At 50.2% G+C, this 21,589-nt stretch overlaps 1 protein-coding gene across 4 annotated transcripts in view; it reads right to left on the bottom strand.

The window, feature by feature from the left end:
* Window positions 1-21,589, bottom strand: part of KIRREL3 (kirre like nephrin family adhesion molecule 3) — a 546,848-nt gene that overhangs the window by 92,139 nt on the left and 433,120 nt on the right. For all 4 annotated transcript variants that reach the window (XM_039254901.1, XM_039254903.1, XM_039254902.1 and 1 more), the window contains exon 3: window positions 1,836-1,985. In XM_039254901.1, the coding sequence (XP_039110832.1) occupies window positions 1,836-1,985 (150 nt within the window). The remainder of the gene's footprint in view (window positions 1-1,835; window positions 1,986-21,589) is intronic.

Below are 21,589 nucleotides of genomic sequence, written 5' to 3'. Positions count from 1 at the left end.
TTTTTTCCAGCCTCTGTGACCAGAAAGACAGTTAGGTCTTCAGTTAGGGCGTGATTGCTGCTAGACGGGGCCAGGCCACACAGTCAAAACAGAAGAGGACAGAACTTTAGCAGGTTGCAATCTTGCCACTGTGGGCCTCAGTTTCCCCATAGGAAAACCTGTGCAGTATTAAGTGCTCTGCGAATACTTGCTGAATTGAATTTCTATCCATTAGTCTCACTTTCTTGTCTGGGGAACAAACAATATTTATCGAGCATGTGAGTTTCTGTCATTATCATCATAACACTTTTTGGGGGGACAGGTGATCAAACACAGAAAACACTTTCCCAGGAATTTGAATGTATCGGTTCTGCAAGGAGATGGACAGCTTTCTTTGTATAAATGAAGTCAAATCAGAGAGGAAGTAAACCCCAGTTCCTTAGAACCCCATTGACCCAATCCTGATCCCAGAAAGTTATTCATGGAATGGATGCCCGAAGGTCAATTTTCCATGAGGTGATGAACATCCGTGGTGACCTGGGGCTTCCTCTTGGCCACCAACCCAAAAAGACCCCAGGCCTTGACCAAAGGCTGCAAACCACTGACTAGGAACCCAGAGTACCTCCTTAACTAGCAATGATGCTGGACCAAGTTCAGAGCCACGCAGAGCATGAGTGATTCTAGTTTGGGAAGGTGATATCATTCCCCCAGATTTCTCTAGGGTAAGGAAGTTCAGAGCCCCTGAAATTGGCTGGTTCCCATAATACTTAAATTTTATGGCAGCACAGTATATTTTGGAGATATTATTGTATATTTTACCCATGCTCAGCTGGGCTGCAGCACTCAAACCCAGTGATGCTATTGACCATGGCTATAATGTTTCAATATACATTTTTGGCAAGACATAACTCACATTTTAAAATATTAATTTCCCAACCATCATGTTTCTGAGTGCACTTCGATTTTTATTTTCCTGCAGCTGTACACCACGGGAAGAGCAAAGCTACTCCTCACTTGAATACGTATGTTTTTCTCCACCTCCACCCTCAGCGGTTCCCCAGTGGCAGGGACACCCAGATCTCTTGTTGTGAATTTTATAGGTTATGCTAAGCCTAGCAGTCACATGTTTACCTTCCCCAAGGGAGAATGATAATTGCTGATGGCTGACTGACCAGTAGGATGAGATGATTCTATTCTTTTTTCTCCTGAGGGAGAGGATGGATCAGAAAGACATCTGTATGAGCTTAAGGACTGACATTCACAATCGTTAGCAGATGATAGACCGGGACATCAAGCATAGAGGTCAGATGCCAGCCACAGAAGCCTACGAGGACATCTCTGCTCAACGCCAGCCTGGGGGTGGGGGCTCAACAATGGCGGCTCAACAAGGTTCGTACTTTGAAGGCTTCTTTTCTTTTCTTCCCATCACATACTAACCCCTAAAACCAACTGGGTTGCTTTGTGAGTTTTTAGTTTACTTGGCTCCCTCTAATAGACGGAAGCCAGGAAGAACCAGGTTGTGGTGTAAGTGGGGAATACATTTTGGACCAAGAGACAGGGACACTTTACCTTTGGAAATGTGACTTTTTACATGAGTTGTGTCTGACTTTAGAATAGACCCTCCCGGGGCAAAACTGTATTAGGTTCAGAATTGAGGGTTTAATTATAATTCCTTACCAGGAGTCAAAGATCCTGGACCCAGGGCATGCCTAACCTGATTCTGCCCCGGGGGGAGATGCCACAAAAGCTGGAGATTTGATCTCTGAATACCAATGAAGATGGGGTTCCCCACGAGGGTGGCTGGGTCATGCAGGGGTGGGTTCCAGGCCTTCCCGGGAGCTCTTGGCGGTACTCACTTGAGAGGTCCCTGCCCACACCCAGGGCCAAGCCGTCTTTGATCCACAGAACGAAGCCATCATATTCGGGGATGGCGCACAGCAGTGTCACAGGCTGGCCCGACACCACGGCCTGGTCCTGGGGCTGCTGGCTGAAGGAGTACACTTGGCCTAGGAAGGAGACAAGCACAGCGGTCAGTTAACGCAGGGAGCAGTGCCTGGAGGGCTTCTCCTCAAGTTAAGAGGCAGAGCAGAGGCTGGTCCAGCGGATGAGCCCCCGCCCCCAGCATCTTACTTCCTGCCTGCGGCCCAGCAGCACTTCCTGTCTGCCCCCAGCTTAATTCCCTGCTTTCAGCAGCTGGCTCGCAGCTCAGCCTCCCTGCTCACCAGTCCTTAACACACATTCACACTGTGACCCGGCCTCCGTCAGCCCCCAAAGAGGCCATGCCCGCTGCGCTTGGGACGCGCTCTGCCCCTTTCCATTTGGCTGACTCCTACCTATTGCCACTTGCTTGCATCTATGCCCATGACAGGGCGGAGGAGGGGAGAGCCCTCGAGCTGCAAGTGTCCTTCGGCGGTGCCTCAGAAGGCAAGGTGGGGGGAGTGGTGTGGTTTGCTTAAAACCCCGATAAGCGTGGGGGGGGGGATATTATTGTTTAGTTTGAGCCTAGGGCCAAATTCTGCAGGGCACATGGTGGTGGTACAGTGTCTTGCAGAGTGTGATGGCAGGAGCAGGAAGCCATCTAGACTCAACCCTCTTTGTCCCTTTTTTTCTGATGGCACACCCAGCTCTGGCTTCACTGTCACCTGGGGTCATCACCAGGGTGACCCCCAGTCTCCCATAACACACCTCAGAGCAAGATGGCACTGAACCGTCTAAGCAGGTCAGTTCGTGTATTATTTTTTCATGTTTATGTATTTATTTTGAGACATAGAGAGCAAGTGGGGGAGGGGCAGAGAAGAGGAGACAGAATCCCAAGCAGGCTTCACGCAGTTAGCACAGAGCCCAATGCGGGGCCCGAACCCATAACAGTGAGATCATGACCTGAGCAGAAATCAATCAGTTGGCTTAACCAACTGAGCCACCATGCACCCCAGTTCATGTTTTATTGTACAAACATAGCCACAGTGTTAAGATTTTAAAATATTAGCTCTTTACTATTTTCATCTTCATAACAAACTAGGAGGTAGCTACTGTTTTGATCCTTGCTTTCTGGATGAGGAAATCAGGTCCGAGTATGAACAGGAGCTGTGTTTGGTGATGACTTGTACTTGGTAATGACTCAGCAAGTACTGAGCTCGCATTCCCTTTAGTGGTTACGGTAGCCATCACACTCCCCAGTTTGCTGGGGTTGGGGGGGTGTTTGATGTTAACTAAATCATCTGGGAATCGTCTGGCGGCAGGACCAGGGCTGCAGACAGAGACTTTCTGGCTCTGAAGACCGTGTTTTCACCTACTGAGCTGTGCTGTGCCCAGATCCTTAAGCTGGTCCTGCCCGGAATGCTGAGGAAGCAGGGTGACGTGATGTCTGTTCCCCAGGGAGCCACAGCCCAATGGACACTGACGTTTCCTGAGCCCCCCTGCCCCCAGTGCCCTTCCTTCTGTACCCTGTTTAATTACATTACAGGGCAGAAAAATCTCAATTTTACGGCAAAGAAAACAGGATCAGAGAGGCAAAGTGAGCTGCTCAAGATCACACAGCTAATGAGTGGTGGAGCTGGAGTCTGATGGGGGTCAGCGTGCATTCCCAGCCTGCATTCCTTCCCACATCCTACCTGGCAGATACAGACATACAGCGGAGGAAAGGTGGCCCTGGTGGGCAGGCTGCTGCCACGGCCTCTTCTCCCGGACGTGTGAGAGTCAGGGACTGCCACAGAGGTCCTGGACGCTAGCTGTTGCCTATCCTGGGGGCACAGTACCCCAGGCTCGGACCGCAGGTAAGGCCAGGCCCTCAGCGGCAGAGGGCCCCAACAAGCGGGTGATTGACGTATACAGAGCCCCAGGGAAGCTGGGCATGGTGGCCAAGCGGGTGTGGGGGGCTCCCCAAGAGGAGACGGCAAGATCCACATCGCAGAGCTCATGGCAGGTGGGAAGTAGCCGCGTTTGCAACCTGATGAGATCTTGGCTGGGTCTCTGAGGAGTCTCATTAAAAATCAAATTGGCCCCGAATTGTGGGAGTAACACTTTTTATTCTGATTTGAGCTTTACAAATTAGATTTCATAGGACATTTTAATCAGCTATGTGTGGTGGGTTTATTTATTTTTTTTCCCTCTCAGTCTCTTCAAGTTCTCTGTTGTAATTAGACCGTTTCTGGCACCAAAACAAGAGAGAGAGAAGGAGAAAGAGAAGGGAGAAGAGAAAGGAGAAGTATGGGGGGGAGTAGCTGGAGAAAGAGCAAGAAGACTGGGTGACGTGAGGAAAGTGAGGGAGAAAGGGGATGGCTGGCGAGGCCAGAAGAAGGGGGGCAGGAAGGGAAAGAGGGCAGGCAGGGAGGGGTGAGGTAGGAGGGGAGGAGAAGAGAGGGCCGGGAGGGGCACTCCTTTCTGAGGCTCTTTTCTCCTGGCTTAAAGATGATTTCACAGCTCCTTCTTTTATCTCACAATCTTTCTTATGAGAAGGACAGTGTCAAGACAGCCGCAATGGCTGCCAGAGATTGTGTTCTCAGAATTAGCAAGTTGTCAGCTGGGGGCGGAGGGGTTAGAACGAGAAGGGCCCTAAACAAGTGGTGCAGAGCCTGCAGCCGGAAGTGTCACCTGCTCCCACCTCCAGTCCCGCTTCCTCTGGGTGTGGGTGAGGACAACAGAGAGAGGGGGTACAGGGAGCATCCTGAGGGGGTGCGGGCAGGGAGGGGGTGAGCCCCAGGTGGTGCGGGGAAAGCGGAGGGTGGGGGCAGGGCTGTGCCCTGAGGGACAAGAAGGGCTGTCATCAGGAGACTGGTCCTGGAGGATGACGCTGAGTGGTCACTACCCTACTTTGGACAGTGTCTCAGAGCCAAGAGTTGGGGCAGCCACAGGACCCCCCAGAATAAGCCCTGAGCCCACAGAGCTCAGCCCGGAGGGACAGGGAAGAGCAGAAGACAGTCTGTTCCATCCCCCCAGGCTTCAGAGAGCTGTGGGCACCCACGCTGGGTCTGTTTGGATCCTTTTGACTTTTCTATGGTAAGAGTGTCTCTGGGTGCGGCAGGGTGGGGAGAGAGCTATGCAGGAGAACAGTCTCAGAATCACCACCCAAAGGACACTATTTACCCATTCATTTTTTGGGAGGGAATGACTGGAACTCTCACAATTTCCTTTTTCAATCTAATTCTATTTTTTGTGCATTAAATACAAGCCACTAGGATACTTTTTCTTTCCAATCACCGAGATGCTTTTTCAAACAGAATCGTGAGCTGAGTGTTACCATCTAGAGCAGATGAAAGTCGAGGTGCGGTGGGTGGAGGGGAGGTGGATGGACCGCACTGTCTTTTCACCCATACGACACACCTTGAAGCTTCTCTTTCAGGCTCAACTGCCTCTAGGAACATAATGTGCAAGGACACCGCTGTCCTTTCTTGCCCCCAAAATACTCTTCACCCATTCTCTTGCACCCTGTTTTCTGTTCCCTGTCTTTCCTCCTCCGAGGAAGTGAGCTGCAAATGAGCCTGGGATCTTTTCTAGAACCTCCTGGGTAGTATGGGAAGCAGCCAGGAAGCTCCTTGAGAACATCTGTTTATTCACACATTTATTGAGACCTGTTAGGAGGCAGGCATTGCACTGCCTTGTGAGAAGCAGATGGATATGACGTGGTCCTTCCCTCCAGGAGCTAATGTCTCTTCACTTACCACACCCAGACAGCTCTGATCTGGGCACAGATTATGTGCTGCACCAACTCGACATACCTCGCACCATCCATCCCAGAATTTCTGCCTCAGTTTCCCATTGTGCTCACTGACGTTCTCCTGCCTTGAAGCCTGGCAGTCAGGGTAACCTCCCGTTCCTGCTTTACTTTCAGTCTGTCACCATCACCAAGTGTGGCCCCGCCCTCCTCCACAGCATCCCTCAGACGCACCCTTTCCTCTCCACTCCTAGCACTACAATCTGAAGTCTGGGCCGTCACCACCTCAACCTGGGTTCTTTCAACAGGCTGTGAGTGCTTTTAGGTCCTACTCTGGAGTGTCCTTCCTGAGCTACCATTTTCCTCATGCTCTCTCCCTTTTCTAGGGGGAGGGGAACTCTAAGGTCTTTCTACTGGCCACAAGGTACCACCTGACAGACTTCTCCAAAATGTGACTCCCTTCTCCTTGGGCGCTCAATAGCCACCTGTGCCGGCTGCTCACACATGGTGTCCCATGTCACCAGTGCTCCACCGTCTGGAATCACCCCTCTCCCAGGATTTCCATAACCCGCCCTGCCCGCACTGAAGGCCAAGTTCTCCTCCATGAGCTTTTCCTGTATCTCTAGGCACTGCCTATCACTTCCCTGCTTGTCTTCCTTCTTATCTCCCTTAATTTCTTCAAACCTTTATTGAGCACTTACTATTCATCAGACACCGAAAGAACAGAAGTAAATGAGAAGGAGGGTAAACTCTTGAGGGCAGTGGCCATGGCTGTCTTTTTCATCTTGTATTCTCAGCACCTGGTCCTAGTGCGTAAGCAGTGAATAAACTCAGCTTGTGACCTTGTGGCCAACCTATGTTAGTTTGGCTCCTGAGATCTGTGGTCATGAAGGAAAACTGTTCTTATGTTATAAACTACTGATGAGGCAGATATTGTGCTGAGCACACCGCACAGAAGGAGGGAGGTGAGAAATAAGGGGGGCAGGGCCAGAGTCTCAAGGAGTCAGGCTTTGCAGGATAAAAATAACTGAATTATTCATGGAAGACCTACTTCAACCAATTCTTTGAATATAACTACCATGCAAGTTAGGTGTTACTATCCACATTTCACAGATGAACTGAGGCTCCTAGAAATGAAGTGACATGCCCAAGGTCACCCAGCGGGCCCAGGTGCCATTCAAGGTCACCCAGTGGGCTCTGGTGCATTTCAAGGTCACACAAGGGGCCCAGGTATAGTTGCGACCAAAGTGTCTTTTTTTTTTTTTAACAATAAAACCCTGTTTTCTTGCAGGATCCCATGTTGGTTATTAAATTAAGGGTCTGGAACTCAGATTTTTATTTACAAACCAGTACTCCCCCCAACCAACTCCACCAACCATTCCCCTCAGACCGTCTAAAGAGAGGCAGAGGATCTTTGGAAAGAAAGCAATTTCTTGGTTCTCTCCTAAGTTTATATAACCTCTTGCCAGCTGGGGGTCAATAACACTGAGTCAGGGTTTGGGGTGGAGTCCAGTACTGGCCACCATGGGGGTATGAAAGAAAGGTGTAATAATTATTGGTACTTATTATTATATAAGTATGTTAATATATAAATATATATAACTAGCTGTATCTTATAAATAATGTTTTCATTGTTGTAGAATTACTAATAGCTAACATTCTTTTTAAAATATTTTTTTAATATTTTTATTTATTTCTAGGAGAGAGAGAGAGAGACAGCTTGAGCAGGGGAGGGTCAGAGAGAGAGGGAGACACAGACTCTGAAATAGGCTCCAGGCTCTGAGCTGGCAGTCATCACAGAGCCCGATGCGGGGCTCGAACCCACGAACTGCGAGATCATGAATGACCTAAGCGAAAGTTGGATGCTTAACCGACTAAGCCACCCAGGTGCCCCGACTTTTTAAAATATTTTTAATGTTTATTTATTTATTATTTTTAAAAATGTTTATTTATTTTGAGAGAGAGACAGAGTGCAAGTGGGGGAGGGGGAGAGAGAGAGAGAGAGAGAGGGAGAGAGGGAGAGAGGGAGAGAGAGAGATAGAGAGGGAGACACAGAATCCAAAGCAGGCTCCAGACTCTGAGTTGTCAGCACAGAGCCTGACGCGGGGCTCGAAGTCAGACTGTGAAATAATGACCTGAGCCGAAGTCAGACACTTGACTGATTGAGCCACTCAAGTACCCCTAATGGTTATTTATTTTTGAGAGAGAGAGACAGAGAGACAGAGAGAGATAGCTCGAGTATAGGCATGAGTGGGGGAGGGACAGAGAGAGGAGACAGAATCTGAAGCAGGCTCAGGCACCATGCTGTCAGCACAGAGCCCCTGAGAACTAGAACCTGCCCGAGACTGCATTCTCTCTCGCTCTTGGCCAGGACTGAAAAGCCTAGGGAGACATAAGAGAGGGTCTGATGGAAACACATTTGGTGGGTTAGATGGAGTGGGCTGTGGTCCCAGTGGTGGCTTGCAGGCACACTTTCCCCTCGGCTGTCCCAGGAAGGGGGGGGACCTGCAGAGCCCCTGAGGTGACTGTCAGCAGCCTGCACGCTCCCTGCATGCCGGGGCTGCTGTGGACTTTGCAGGCCAAGAGGGCACCTTCCTAACTCTCCAGCTGGGCCTTTATGGCTCTGAGGTTGGGAGGGGTGTGCTGCTCCCCACTGAGCTCAGAGAGGAGAAGTGCCAGCCTCAACGGTGCTACAGTGGCTCAGTGGGGCTTAGAGCCTGGCTCTGAAGGCTCCCAGCACAGAGACCTCCCTCCACCTGCTCAGCGGGTGGGGAGCAGGAATCTGGAGGCCAGGAGGGAGCCTTTGGGGGCCTTCTCTTCAAGCTGCAGGAAGCAGGGGTGGTAGCTGGCTGGGAAGGATGCAGAAGAGGGTGGGCTCTGAGCAGCCTCATCCTGATGAGCCGTGTGTGCACCCCACGTGGAGGGCTGAGTCAGGAGGGCTGCAGCAAGGCGGGCGCTGGGGACTGGCAGGTGGGAGGAGGTATGGGGGCTACGCAGCGGCAGCAGCAGGTGGCAGGAGGGCTTTCAGCTCTTCGGTGCTGAAAAGGACAGGTGCAGGTGCAGCCTGGCCTGGAGAGAGGGGCTGGGGAGGTTACACTGGGAACCCCCTAGAGGGCTCTGGTCCAGGGGCAGAGCACCACTGCCACCGCTCCACACCAGCACAGCTCGGAGACCTCCCCTCCTGCCGCCCTGTCTGCCCTGACCCCCCACCCCCCACCCCCCACCCCCCCCAGCCCCCAGCCCTGGCCAGCTGTTTCCCTCTGCTCTCTGCTCAGGAGCCTCGCAGCTCAGCCCCTCCCTCCTCACGACTTCTCCACACTGCTTTCTTCAAAGCCCCCCACCCCAGATCTCCCATCATCTCCATCAGCTTCACCAGCGTCCCTGAAGGGGCCACCCTTCCCAACCCTGACCACATGGCCCCTCACCTTAAGACTCTTTTGGGGGACTTGCAGTACACATTAGCACAGAATGAACATTCATCGCCATCTGGCTCTGGGAGGTCCCCAGTGTCTTCCAGTAAAATATTTAAAATGCTGAAGACCCCAGGATTCTCTATGAGCTTGCACACCTCTGGCCCCTGACCTGGAGTTGCCTCTCAATTCCTCATTATTTCTTATTTCTATTATCTCTTCCCTAAGAGGCATTTTGTATGGAAGACTGAGGTTGTGAAGGCCAAATCACTGAGAATGATGGTTTTTTTATAGCAGTGCCTCTGGGGGCCTGGCTGGTGTGGTGTGTGCAGGCACGTGTGTGTGTGTGTGTGTGTGTGTGTGTGTGTGTATGTGTGTGTGTACATGAATGAATTTGCTTCCAGGCCTTACCTCTTCTCCAGCCAGACCTATTCTGCTTCTACTCCTTCTCAACCACTTAAGATTTTGCTTGAACCTCCTATTCTTGCAAAATGTTCAAAAGCCGCTGGTTATGAATTTTGGGGACATCATTTTTTTTCTGGGAAAAATATGTTCAGAGAAGGCCAAGGCCCCACTGCTATCAGGGCCATCCTTGAGACCATGGGAAGAATGGTGGTCTGGATGATCTTTAACGTCCCAGGAGCCTACAGTACTGTGGTCTGACCCTGGCTCTGTGTGTGTGTGTGTGTGTGTGTGTGTGTGTGTGTGTGTGTGTAACAAGTAGGAAGAGGGCCCACTGGACCCATGTGCATGGTGGTCAGGGTCCTTAATGTCAGGGTCAAGTCACCCACCCTTGCCACCCATAACTGTCAGCCCCCGATCTTTGGGGGATACATTCTGGTACTCTAGTGTTCTGTGTCTGGTGCCACCTCTGTAGGCACATGTGTTAGTGCCTCTCCCCTACTCACTGATCTGGTGTTCAGGTGGTTCCGTGGTGGTGGTGAAAGGGAATATGCACAGGGTCAGCATGGGCTGGTTCAAACAACATGAGATCTGGGGTTGGTTAGAGTGACCAAAGAGAGAAAGTCCCAGTGCAAACTGCACTGGAGGCTGTGTGGGAAGCAAGGTTGCTGATGTCCCCATGTCCCTCACATCCTTTCTTTTTATTCAATCTGCACTCAGAGGTCAGACCAGAGGCCATCCAGAGATGGCGCGAGGGGCTCACTCTCTCCATCCCCTCTCTTGAACTGGGCACTTTGGCCAAGACTTTGCTCCAGCAGTGGATTGAGGGGAGGTCACCACTGCCCTTCGGGTTGATCCCAGGCTGATCTGGGCAGGATCTAGGTGAACGATTGCCTGGCGTGCTCTGCAAACACATGCACACAGCCACCCTTATCCTGCGCCTGCAGAGGGGGAGAAAACTGGAGAGGGAGCGGGGTTCTGAGGGGCTGAGTGATGCCCTGGGGATGCCCAGTGGCCAAAGAGCAGGTGGAGTAAGAACCTCTCTACTTCCCTGGGGAAGCATCCACCACCACCTCTGTGCCTGAGTGGGGGGCAGCCCAGTGAAATCCTTCCTGCCTCAAATCTCATGACATTCTGCAAAAACTTACTCAGAGAGTATGGAAGCGAAGGCCACATTTGCCACAAGTCACTAGACTACAAGGCAGAAAATGCCCAGTTGCATCACAACGTTGCATAAAGTTCTTTTGGGGGTTGAGAAAGGCTTACTGCAAGCATGAGGGCTGGGAAGAGGAAACCAAGAGGCTTCCTGGAGGAGGAATCATGATAATGGGGAATGCGATGGAGGACAGATGTCATTCTGGGTTATGAAACACATGCAGGCAAAGACATCAGTGATGAGTAACTTCAGGGACCTTCTCTGAGTACCTGCTAGAGCCTGGGTCTTGGATTGTGGAAAGAAACACAGGGCCAGGCAGGCAACGGAAGGAACTCTAGCCCTGTCACTAGCAATGATCTGGGCCACATTCCTCACCAACTCTGAGCCTCAGTCTCCTCATCTGTAAAATGGGAGGGACATACCTACTTTGCAAAACTGCTGTGAGGAGAGGACTCAGGTGTAAATGATCCTGGCACACACAGGTGTTTCATAAAGGGCTGTTCTTTTTATCACTATCCACGAGCCCAGGACTGTCAACATTGGAGCCACACAGCACCTGGTGTGAGGGATCCCAGAGCTGGGAAGGGAGGCTTTGCAAATCTGAAGTTGGACTAATTAGAATCTGCTTCTTCCCATGAGTCATGCAGGTGAGAGGGAGCATTTGGGGCCTCCTGTAGCTCTCTCATTGCCATGGTCCCAGCCAATGTCAGTCTCCTAGAGTTGTCTGGTCAGCCATGCAGAAAAGGCTCAAATGCTGCTGTCTGCTCTGCTATTAGTGACCAATTGGGGAAGGCTTTAAGCATTCTTGTAGTGGGGATATTTATCGCCAGCTTTCTCCTAGCCCAGAGGATGCAAATTGCCTCGTAGGAGATGAAGGGATGCTGCCCTGGTCCTTAGAAGCCAGCAGATGGGGGCAAGGGAAGAGGAAGAAGGAGCCAGCTCAGAGGCCCCTCCCTAGCTGATACCGGAACAGTGCCAGGCAGAGTGGGAAGGGGCCAGGGCAGATGACTCAGATCACATCTGGAAGCCCACGTCTTGACTTCTGCTGTTTTTCTGCTGCTCAGCACGGACCAGCTCCTGATGCAGGAGAATGAGTTCTGGGAATTTTCCAGAATGCCTTGTCATGATTTACTCAGGGGAGAGGGCTGGGGTGATGGGTTTAGGTCCGAGCCCACTGACTAATAAAACTGATTGTGTGGAGAGGGGAATGGTACCCGTAATGGTGTGGGCCATAGGCAAGGGCAGGCCCTGGCATCTCCAAGACCTCTGGCTGGGCGCAGGGAGGCAGAGTGGGGACCACGTATTTTCTATCACAAGGAGCTTCGAGTCCGGAGGAGACAAACGTGCACAAGGGACTAGAATAACCGATGCTACACAGTCAGTGCTGAAAGTGAGGTGCAGAGAAAGTCCCGAGGAAGGAAGGGGTTTCCTTTGGATGGAAGGAGGTAAGTAGTCACAGAAGGGTTGGCTTCTGAAGTGGCCTCAAAGGGTAAATGAGATGAGAGCATTTCCTGGGATGGGAAAAAGCATGAATAGAGCATGGAGGTCAGAATGGGCTCAGGGATGGGGCACCTGGTTGGCTCAGTCAGTTAAGCATCTGACTCTTGGTTTTGGCTCAGGTCATGATCTCACGGTTCATGAGTTCGAGCCCTGCGTTGGGCTCTATGCTAACAGCCCGGAGCCTTCTTGGGATTCTCTCTCTCTCTCTCTCTCTCTCTCTCTCTCTGCCTCTCCCTCACTGATGCTCACTCTCTCTCTCCCAAAATAAATAAACTAAAAAAAAAAAAGAACGTGCTCAAGGAATAAGAGCTGAGGCTGCATGATTTCATCTTGATCTCTGGCTCTGCCATTGCAGCCGTATGTCCCCTGGGCACATTCCTCAGGCCCTCTGAACCGGAGTTTCCCCATCGGGATACTAACCAGTGCTTGCTGGGTTGTTCATGAGAATTAAACAAGACATTTTGTGTATAAGGCCCAGAGCCCTGTCACTATGAACCTGGGTGCACGGCGCATGGGCGTGTGCTGTGTTCAGGAGGACGCACTGCTAGGGAATCATGGTAGGTCTGACAGTGTAGGCCTCGAATGCATGCTAAGAAGTTTGCACTTAATGATAAGTCATCAAAGGGTTCTGACCCACATGCTCAGATCTGAGTTTTAGGAAGATTACAGTGGGGACAGGGAGGAGGGTAGCGGAAGGAGGATAATCTGAAGACCGGAAGCCTGATCAGGAAGATTTTGCTGTCATCAGGGCTCAGGCTAAAGCTACATCCGTGGGAAGAAGAAAGTGGATTTAAAAGTCACTTGGATGACAGGGGATGGGGGAGATGGAGGCATAAAGGCGCTCCTCTCCCTGGTCTGTAGGACGGGGAGTGGGGATAGGCGACTTGTGGAGCCATTTCTGTGCCAGGAGGGGGGTGCGTGTTTGGGGGGCAGTGAGTTCAGTTGTAAATATGTTGATGGAGAGGGGTCCTGAATCATCAGGAGAAGGGGTCCTGCGTATATTTGGGTCCATGGGTCTGGAGCAAGCTGGTGTGACTAAGTCAGGCTTAGTGAGCACTCACATGGCTCAGGGATTAGAGACGTGGTCTACAATGGGCCCTCTCCTTTGGTGTTGACATGGGAGTTCATCTCCAAATACGGAAAGTTATGAATGTTGATGGGGCTGTCTAAGATGGACACGGTTACCCCAGGCTGGGTGTGTTGGGCGCAGCTGGCTTGGGGGGAACAGTTAGCTCCTGTTGAGGTTTGCACAGGCTGAGACCCTGTCGGGATGGTGAGAGGTCATCTAACCCCATCTTCTTCCTTTGGATTGGGACTGGAAATGCAAAGAGAGAAGCCAGAAGAACAAGGCGGGGGTAGAAGCAGGGGGTGCATCTCTCCGTTGTGTCTTCTAGACCTCTCTGCTGGGACAGAGACTTGAAAACACTTTCATCCTCATCATTATCATTTGCAGCCCCCAGTAGCTTGATTCTGAGACACAGGTGAGGGGAAGCTTACCAATATCACACACATTCCAGAAACTGCCTGGATTTTTGTTTGGGCTTACACGAAAGAGCCAGACTGCTCTTCCCAGGGCCGGAGGTGGGGCAGAAATTCAGAGGGCACATTTTCCTGCCCCTGTTCCTTGTCTGAGCCTGTGATTCTCCCGGTCTCACACACTTCTCCTCAGGATGCACAATCCGCCAAGGTTGTCCTGGACAGCATGGGTCTTTAATGAAGAGCAATGGGGCTGGCCGAGGCAGGGTGACTCCAAAGTCACTATAAATCCTTCGCCTACTGATTATCAGCCCGTGGCCCGGGCCAGAGCCTGCACTGTCCTCATTAGTGGCAGGGAGAGATAATCCTCCATCCATTCAGCCAAGTTCTGGATGCCAAGAAGACACTGATAAGTGCTGCTGGAAATACTAGTGCATCGGAACCTGTGAAGAAGCCCATCCATCCCTGCCTGAGGTCAGCCCAGAGTCTGACTGAGATGGGAAGGGCAGAGTTGTGTGGGCTTTGGTGGTGACGGTAGGGGAAGGTGTACAGACGGGAGACATTCAGGCAGCTGGAAGCCTGGATGCTGTCTCAGGCCTGCTGCAGGCTGACCGTGGGGCCCAGGCTATGCCCCTTTCTTTCTCTGAGCCTCAGGCACTTATACGTTCAGGAGTATGTGCTCTCTACACCATTGTTAGGGGAGGGTAGAGAGCAGCATGAGAGAAAGAAGGTGATGCTGAAGAGCAGGATAGAGCTAAGTCATTAACTGGAAAGCAAGTATAGGCATTGGCCACCAGCAGACTGAACTTGTACAGTTACCCTCTTTCAGTATATCCATGTGGGAACCCCTGGGAGGCAGGGCTGTGGATTGACTCCCCCCCATGTTGTCCAGCATCTCTGTTCCCTTTTATTTTATTTTTTAATTTTTAAAAATTTGTAAAAAAGGTTTATTTTTTGAGAGAGAGCCAGAGTGTGAGTAGGGAGGAGCAGAGAGACACATGCATACAGAATCGGAAGCAGGCTCTAGGCTCTGAGCTGTCAGCACAGAGCCCGACATGGGGCTCGAACCCACGAACCGTGGGATGATGACTCAAGCCAAAGTCAGATGCTTAACCGACTGATCCACAAAGACACCCTATATTTTTAAAATATTTTTAAAGTTTTTTCATTATGGAGAGACAGAGTGTACAGGTGAAGGGCAGAGAGAAAGAGAGAGAAAGAGAGAGAGTCCCAAGCAGGCTCTATGCTTTTAGTGCAGAGCTGGATGCAAGGTTTGAACTCATAAACTGTGAGGTTATGACCTGAGCTGAAATTAAGAGTTGATGATTAACTGAATGAGCTACCTAGGTGCCCCTCTCTGTTCCCTTTTATAAGAGATACTGTAAAGACACCAGAAGCTGTCCTCTTTGTGAATGCCCAGGCCTACAAGGTAACAATCTGGTGCTGCCTGTGCTGCCTCTAGGCTGTGTGCCCTTGGGCCTGACTCTTCCCTTCTCTAAGACTCCCAGTGTGTAAAATGCAGGATCTAGACTCCATGTGTTAGGTCCCTCCCTTTCAGCTGGAAGGAAGGCTCTTCGTTCTGGTTTATTCAAAGTCTTACTTTTGGGTGGGGAGGACCCAAGGCTGAAGAAGAATAAAACCAAGGCACAAGGAAGTAAAAGCAAATCTCCCAAGGACATTTGGTCTCTTTGATGAAGATCCGTGTCCTTAAACCTCATTTGTTTTTCTCGTTTTATTTTTAAACAAGCATCTTAAAATAATCATTTTATCTTGGTATAGACCTTGCCCGTGGGAAATTGTTCTAAAAGTCTCCTGTGCATAAGAATCACCTGGGGGATTTGCTGAAAATACAGTTTCCTGAGTTCCAAGCCAGAAATTCAGGGATAGTGGAACTGAGCTAGGCCAAGGAGTCTGCATTTTCACCGCTTCCTGGGTAATCCTGCTGCAGGTGGGTTTTGGTGAACATTTGGGAGGCACCGTTGAATGCAAACAGCACAGGTTCAAGGGGACTGGGGTCTTCCTGGTTTTGGCCGGCATAGTGTTGTCTTGGGCTGGCTGTGGTTTCTCTCTGGGAGCCCCATGGTTTCCTTCACGGCTCAGTGAGGGCATTGGATGAGGTCTGTGGTTTTCACACTTTCTTTTTTTTTTTTCCCAGTGCATGGAACCCTTTGCCTGTGGGATCTGATATGAACGCCGGTGTATGAAGTGGGTGGAGGCAGCTGGGTGAATCTAGAGGGACCGAGTCCAGCCCCTTGGCCCCCCTGCAGTGGGCCCCGATGTCCCTCTGTGAAATGTTCAAAGAATCAGAAGGTCCTGTGCAGTGTAGATGGTCTCTAGGTGTTGCATGTAGTGCAACACGGCTGCTTCTCACCGACAGGTACAAAAGCCAGGGTGCACTGTGTGCATAATGCAGTCTGGTCTTGAAGCATGAGCTTCTTTTTACATTTTTTAAAAGAAGGCTTCACACACAGTGCAGAGTCCAGCGTGGGGCTTGAACTCAGGATCCTGAGATCAAGAGTCGGATGCTTAACCGACTAAGGATGAGCTACTTTTATGCCACTCTCTAACTTTGCGTTGGCAACCACAACGTGGACCTGGTGCTTATAGGAAATCTTCTCATGGCTTCCGGTGTTGTTCCCAACAGGGAGTAGATCGCAGTGTCCTGAATTTCTCCCGTCTTGGAGCCCAAATACAATCAACTCTTAATTATCTTTGTTAATGGAGAGCAGCAAGGGTGTGAATAATCGAAAAATGATGGACATTCCAACATAATGAATAATACTAAGTACTTTCATTTCCAACTTTGGAATGCATTTTGGTATTCACGTTTGAATACGAATGTGTTTGATATTCTGGGAATTTTTAATACTCAACAAAACAAAACAAAACCCAATGATGGAGCTCCCTCCCACTGCTTGCTCAGCTGGGTGCAGAACATCACCCCTGTTTCTGGCTCATAGCGAGAGTTGGGACACACTCCACCCTCCCTGGCTCACTGTGTTTATGGCTCAACACCTTCCCTAGAAGGGGATGGGGATATTAGCTGATTTTGCCTTTAAAGGACTTTTAGTCCCTTTGGGACTCCTGCAAATAAGAGCAAAATAAGAAGCTGTGAAATGTTAACAGAGGACTTCATTAAGCGATCTTGGTGATAGAATTTGCCAGGAATGGGGACAATTTGCCAACAGATAATTGAGAGCTGACTATATATGTGTCCTAATTAAAAAAGTGATGCTTGTTCTCGCTGCTCTGGGATTCTGGGTGTTGTCTTCTGGTTGGGTTGGGATCTTAACCACAACTAACTCTTGTGTACACTTTATACTTCACAAAGAACTTCACATAAGTTATTTTACTTAATTCATCCTCATGACATCCTGTGGAGAAGCTTCTACTGTCCGTCCATCCATCCTGATGGAGAGACTTGGAATGCCAACGCTCACAGCAACGGTTGGCTCCATGTTCCACAGCAAGTGTATGCCTCCCCACCTAGCCCGTGTCCACCTCACTCAGCCTCTTCCATCACCACCTAACTGTGTCCCTGGCAAGGGCTTGGATCATTTGTTTCAACCCTGAAAATTCATCAGCAAACAAAACACAAAACAAAACACATTTGCAATTACTGTGCCAGTCTTTGTTTCAATGGGAATGTTGGTAAAGGAGAGATTTTGTGCTGGATCACCTTGAGAGGAAGGAGAGAGTGTGCGTGCTGCTGGGGGCACCCAGGCTGGGCTGAGGGCTTTGCTCAGTACCTGCGAGGCTTACGCTGGGTCACTGAGTCCATCTCAGAAGATGAGCTGGTGGCCAGAAGGATGGAACCGCTCCTTGGTGGAGCTCCTGGGAAGCAGGGGTAACCCCAGCTCCAGCCTAGCGATTTTAACATCAATAGTCCTGAGAGATAGAGAGAATCTCTTCTCTTTTATAGATTAGGAAACAGAAGCTCAGAGAGGTTAAGTAACCTGTCCAAGGTCACAGCGTGTGCTGGAGCTGGCTGACTCCAGTTCTGGGCCTTTTTTAGTCGATAGTTCCAGTAAGCACAGAGAGAGCTCTTGAGCTGTGTAGTGTCCTCTTCAGAAAGCAGAGACTGACTATACTATGTCCTCCAGCTGCCCCCAGCTGTGCTCCAAAAACAGACAGGAACCTGACAGGACATCTGCTACTTGCCTCGGGCACAGGCTCTGCCCCACCTGCAGACCACAATCAGCCAGAGAAACCTCTGATTCTCCAAGGCGCCCCTGGGGCTGAGATCAGGTCCATGAACAATAATTTAGGGCAAGAGTCATGGGCGGCTAGGCAGATCATGGGCATTTTTTTATCCTACCTTGCTGCATCCCCATTCAGAAGCTTTTTGAAGAGACCCACCCTTTACAATAGCTTTCTTGCTCTGTCCTAGGCTGGGTGAATAATGACTTCCATTGCCTGCACGGCTGGGGGCTCCGGCCTTTGCGACACCGTAGCGCTGAGCCTCTTATCTATTGTGAAATCGCCCAAGGAGGACCAGCTGGTGCCCGGAGAGGCCCTTCTCCCGGGGCATGGGATCAGGGGCAGTGAATGGGAGCCTTTTCCAGGCCCCATTCCTGCTTTCCCCCAGGACGCCCCTATTTTCCAGCCAGGACTACCACTGGCTGTGCCTGCAGCCAGCTTTGCTAGAGGGAACGGAGCTCTCGAGCCTCCTCCCCTAAACGCAACAATATTTGGTAACACTTGGAGTCTTGGGGAGAGAATTCATGTCTGTAATTAGTTACTGTATATCACCGTTAGTACTCGGCTCAGGATTTACTGGGCAAATACCATTTAACTACACAATAACTACCGGTCCTTGCTGCTTATTGGGTAATTTACTAAGGCTGGGGGAATGGGGCAGGAGGGACTCTGAATAAGAGGCATTGTAACCTCTTGAATCAAACTTTATGAGTTTGGGTTTGGCAGGGAGGTGGCTGCGGGTAGCCAGCTCTCATTGCTTTGTTTTGCAGAGTTGGCTGGCAGACTGCTTCCTTCCCTTTATTTATTGCAGGAGAAGTCTGGGACTGGGGTCTGAGGCTGCCCAGGGCTACGGAGGGCCTTTTGGTGGAGAGGGTCTTTGGCTGAGCACAAAGGAACCCAGCAGGAACCTAGGCTCCGTGTCCTGGGGGGGCCCCATCCATCCTTCCACTTACTCCCTCGTGGGGCCTCTTTTTGTATCTGGGCCAGTGGGTGGGGAGTACATACGGGGAACTGTCCTTGGCCGGCAGTATCAAGATAATCCTAAACCCTCTCTTCTCTCTCAAGTGCCATGTTGGTTGGGAAGCAGCCATACCCGGACACTTGGCTGAAATTCCCAGCCTTAATCTGCTTGAGCAAAGTCTGTCTTTGTTTGGCCACGCACTGTCTAAACTCCCCTAACCTATTTAGACCACGGAGAGGGGAAGAGACACAATAATGAAAAACTCAACGTGCAACATTGCCTTACGCAATCTAATAAATTACTCGGTACCCGGCTGCCAGCTCAGACTAAGCCCAATATTGCCTGCAGTAATTATTTGGATCAAATGCAGTTTATCTGCTTCATATTTGTGCTTCTGTGCTCCGTGGTAACTTATAAATGTCATTGTGGTGTTTATTTGTTATAATGAAACTTAATGGCATTGGAAGCCAGGAGCGGAGCGGGTGGGGCGGCAGGTTTAAAACAATCTCTTCATCTTTGGAGAAAGAATGAGCCAAGATAACATGAAACTGCCCTGTAGGGAGGAGATTTGCAGAGATGGCTGTGTCCTTCTGCTGTGTGGTGGGCAGAGAGAGCCAGGGAAGATTTGGCTAGGTTTAATCCCGGCACTGCCCCATCTGATGTCTTTCCTCCATCTTATAAGGGTGTTTCACGTGTGGGAGGTATTCAATCTTCACCCTACCCAAAGGGTCGCCCAGAAAAGACATACAGGCTGTCCAGGGACTTGAGAGGCCCAAGTCCTGTTAGCTGGGACTGGAAATGAAAACCCCGGAGTGACTGTATTCTAGAGGACAGACCATCGGACAGAGGCTGGGAGAACAGAGTGGGGACAGAAAACAAAGGGTATCCTGGGAAGCCAAAAGAGGGGACAGCAAGGCTTTCCTCTTTGGGTGAGGAGACAGCCCTGGCAGGGGGAAGCACAAAGCAGGAACAGACCAGGGAAGAGCTGGCCGGAGGTGGAGGCAAGGCGTCCCACTGGCTCTGCAGAAGCAGCAGGGATAAGAACGGGCCATTTAATGTGGCATAAAGGGTTTTGGCTTCATACAGTCCTGGACTCTGCCGTTGACTAGCTATCTGGCTTTGGGCAAGTTATTTATCTTTCCAGAAGTTTCATTTCCTTATGCGGAAAATGGGAGTAATAACAGATACCTCTCAGATGGCCGTGGTGATACGTGAGGTGATGTGTATAAAATGATGAACATGCTGTTTGGCGCACAGTAAATGATAAATAAGTGGCTGTGGCCGTGACCGGCGCATAGTAGGTGTTCAATAAATGTCTGCTGCGTGGATAAATGACTAATAACACCTCCTACCTGTGTGCATTATAAAGCCCTCTTCCAAACAGCTGGGCTTGGATTGAGTCCTCACAGCCATGCAAGGCTGATCACATTTTATAGTGTGAACATGGAGGGCCAGAGTCATTCTGGTAACTTGCCCAAGGCTACTCAGCAGGTAGATGTGTGGGCACTGGCTCTTCTGCGTCCCAGAGCAGGATTATCTCCAACAGTCATGGGGGACAGCTCCCCATCAATGCTGGGAGGCTGAGCTCTTACCTCATGACCAGTTGACTTGCTCCCTGGAGCCCAGTCACAGAGCCTGTGCTGACCTCCCCAGGTGAACCTGGTTGCAGAGGCAAGTTGGGGCCCTTCTGTCCATTTTATCTTAATACCACATTTAGTGTTTACTCATGAAATATTCATTTTCTTCCCTCAGCGACATGCTCATACAAGACTCCTAACATCATAAATATGGATGAAAATTATTAGTCATTGTTATTTCTCCCACTAGTCGGTCCTCTCCCCCCATACACTCCACGTTTTGATCTCAGCAAAATGGGACTGAACTGAGGGTTTTAGTCTGGAACACGAATAGTAATGCCTTGCGTTTTGTGGTGCTTTATGCTTTCTCAAAGAACCTGTATGCGCATCATCCGTATTTTATCTTTGCAACATTTGCATACGCTGGAATCACACGTATACCCATTTTGCAGATGAGAAAGCATAGGTCAAAAGAGATCAAGATCAAGGTCATCTACCTTGTCAGGAACCAAACTTATTTTTAAAGACATTTATTTATTTGTTTGACTTGAAATGTTCTCTGGGAGCCTTAATGTGTTTGTTTCATGTAAATAAACAGTAGCACCATCTTATTTATATTGTACTTTACAATGTGCTATTTTTCTGGTCCTCACAAGGCGGGCTTGAGTTTTGCCTCTGTGACAAAACTCGTACAAGTTGGTGGCAGATCTGGGCCTTAAACCATCATTTCCCGAAATGAATTCCAAGGAACATTAGTCCTAAAACATGCTCTAAGGAAAACTGTTTTGTAGTCAAACAAGCTTGGGAAACTTTGTGAACCATATACCCCTTGCAGTGGTTCCCCATGCCCTTTGGCTTATTAAAATCTCTGACTCGTTCTGTTGGATGGACTTGTTTAGTGAGAGCTAGCCCAGCTTTCCCCGCCTTATTTAACCATGGAGCCCGGTTTTCATGGAAATCCTATCACCATGCTGCAGAAGTGCTGTCCCAGTGAAATGTGTATGTCTGGTCCCTCTTGCTCTTTCGGAAGCAATGGCTTCAGAGCAGGGCTGGGAGAGGAGAGGCCGAAGACAAGGTGGAAAGCATGCTTGTGAGGTCACCAGAACTGAGGCACCCCCTCCCCGCCCTTCCTCTTCTCCTTCTTGTACCCCCAAGGCAGTGAATTCCAGATAATTCACTCAGTAGTAGGTGTAGTCAGTCCAATCTATATCTGGGGCAGGATCAGAGGGTCTTCCTTGATGGCTGACAGAGGGTCCATGGGCAGCATAATGTGGGGAA

The sequence above is a fragment of the Hyaena hyaena genome, unplaced genomic scaffold (genome assembly GCF_003009895.1).
Source record: "Hyaena hyaena isolate Hyena2069 unplaced genomic scaffold, ASM300989v1 scaffold_500, whole genome shotgun sequence".
In the NCBI taxonomy this organism is placed as follows: domain Eukaryota; kingdom Metazoa; phylum Chordata; class Mammalia; order Carnivora; family Hyaenidae; genus Hyaena; species Hyaena hyaena.
This window is presented reverse-complemented; position numbering and strand designations above follow the sequence as displayed.